Below are 1,030 nucleotides of genomic sequence, written 5' to 3'. Positions count from 1 at the left end.
GAAAGAGCAAATTGTGTGTGTGTGTGTGTGTGTGTGTGTGTGTGTGTGTAAATACATGAGACACCTAAGTAGACTTATCCAGTGCTGAATAGGCAACGTGTGTCTGGGTTTGTTTTCAGAGCTCAGGAGAGAGTATAGAACTAGAGGTACAGCCTTCGGAGTGTTTGTTCTATAGACCGTGCTAAGGATATGGAGGAGGGCCCCGCAGAATCCTATGGTAAACAACGTTTCTACCTTTATGGGCACTGCCTTTAACACACGACTTAGAAATATAAATTCTGGTATGTTAATGACAATGATGCCCAGTACACGAATGCTTTCTGTTGTTATTTTAAAGCAATGGTGACTTACATTTATTCATTTATTGATGTAGACAACTTATTACCTATACATCCAAACATCTACATAGTAGTGAGTAGTAGAATGATTACAGGTTTCTGGTTGACAACCAATGTCATTCCAGGCTCCTCTACCGCATTCATGTCAATACCTTAATAGCGGAGCTCCTGTTGACAACTCCTGGCTTCTCTCTAGTCCTAGAACTAAACTTGCTGGCTTATAATTGTATTCATAATTCCCATCCCTACCTTGTGCACACCCACCATTGTTAGTCCCGATTTAGATATCTTGTTCAGAAGTGGGACTAACTTTTAAACTTTGGATGTTTTGGTTATATAAGGTTTATATAAGGTATTACATAAAACAGGAAAACTCTTCCTCAAAAAATGCACAGCTACAGATAAATAAATAAAATATGGGCAAATATTTTTAGAAAAAGAGAATTAAACTCAATCTTTGAAAGGCCTGCTAACTTAAAAATAATCTTATTCCCACAATCATGAACATTCAGAATTTAGCTACTGTTATCTGAACCCAACAGAATGGAAGAACAGATCTTTTTCTTATTGTGTCTACAGAAAGTGAATTTAAAAATATTTTAGAGACTGTCAAATGGAGTTTACTAGAAATATGTTATTTTACAAAATTTCATAATATTTTCCCACTTAACCTGTTTGAGTTGGCAGATATT

General features: G+C 35.9%; 1 protein-coding gene across 1 annotated transcript in view; it reads left to right on the top strand.

Annotated features, from left to right (window-relative positions):
- Positions 1-1,030, top strand: part of DDO (D-aspartate oxidase) — a gene marked incomplete in the record, with an annotated part of 22,374 nt that overhangs the window by 9,377 nt on the left and 11,967 nt on the right. The window contains 1 exon segment of the mRNA XM_027775141.1: positions 1,019-1,030. Coding sequence (XP_027630942.1) covers positions 1,019-1,030 — 12 coding nt within the window.

The sequence above is a fragment of the Tupaia chinensis genome, unplaced genomic scaffold (assembly GCF_000334495.1).
Source record: "Tupaia chinensis unplaced genomic scaffold, TupChi_1.0 Scaffold000527_1, whole genome shotgun sequence".
Classification (NCBI taxonomy): Eukaryota; Metazoa; Chordata; class Mammalia; order Scandentia; family Tupaiidae; genus Tupaia; species Tupaia belangeri.
The sequence above is the reverse complement of the archived record's forward strand: the minus strand, read 5'-3'. Positions and strand labels throughout refer to the sequence as shown.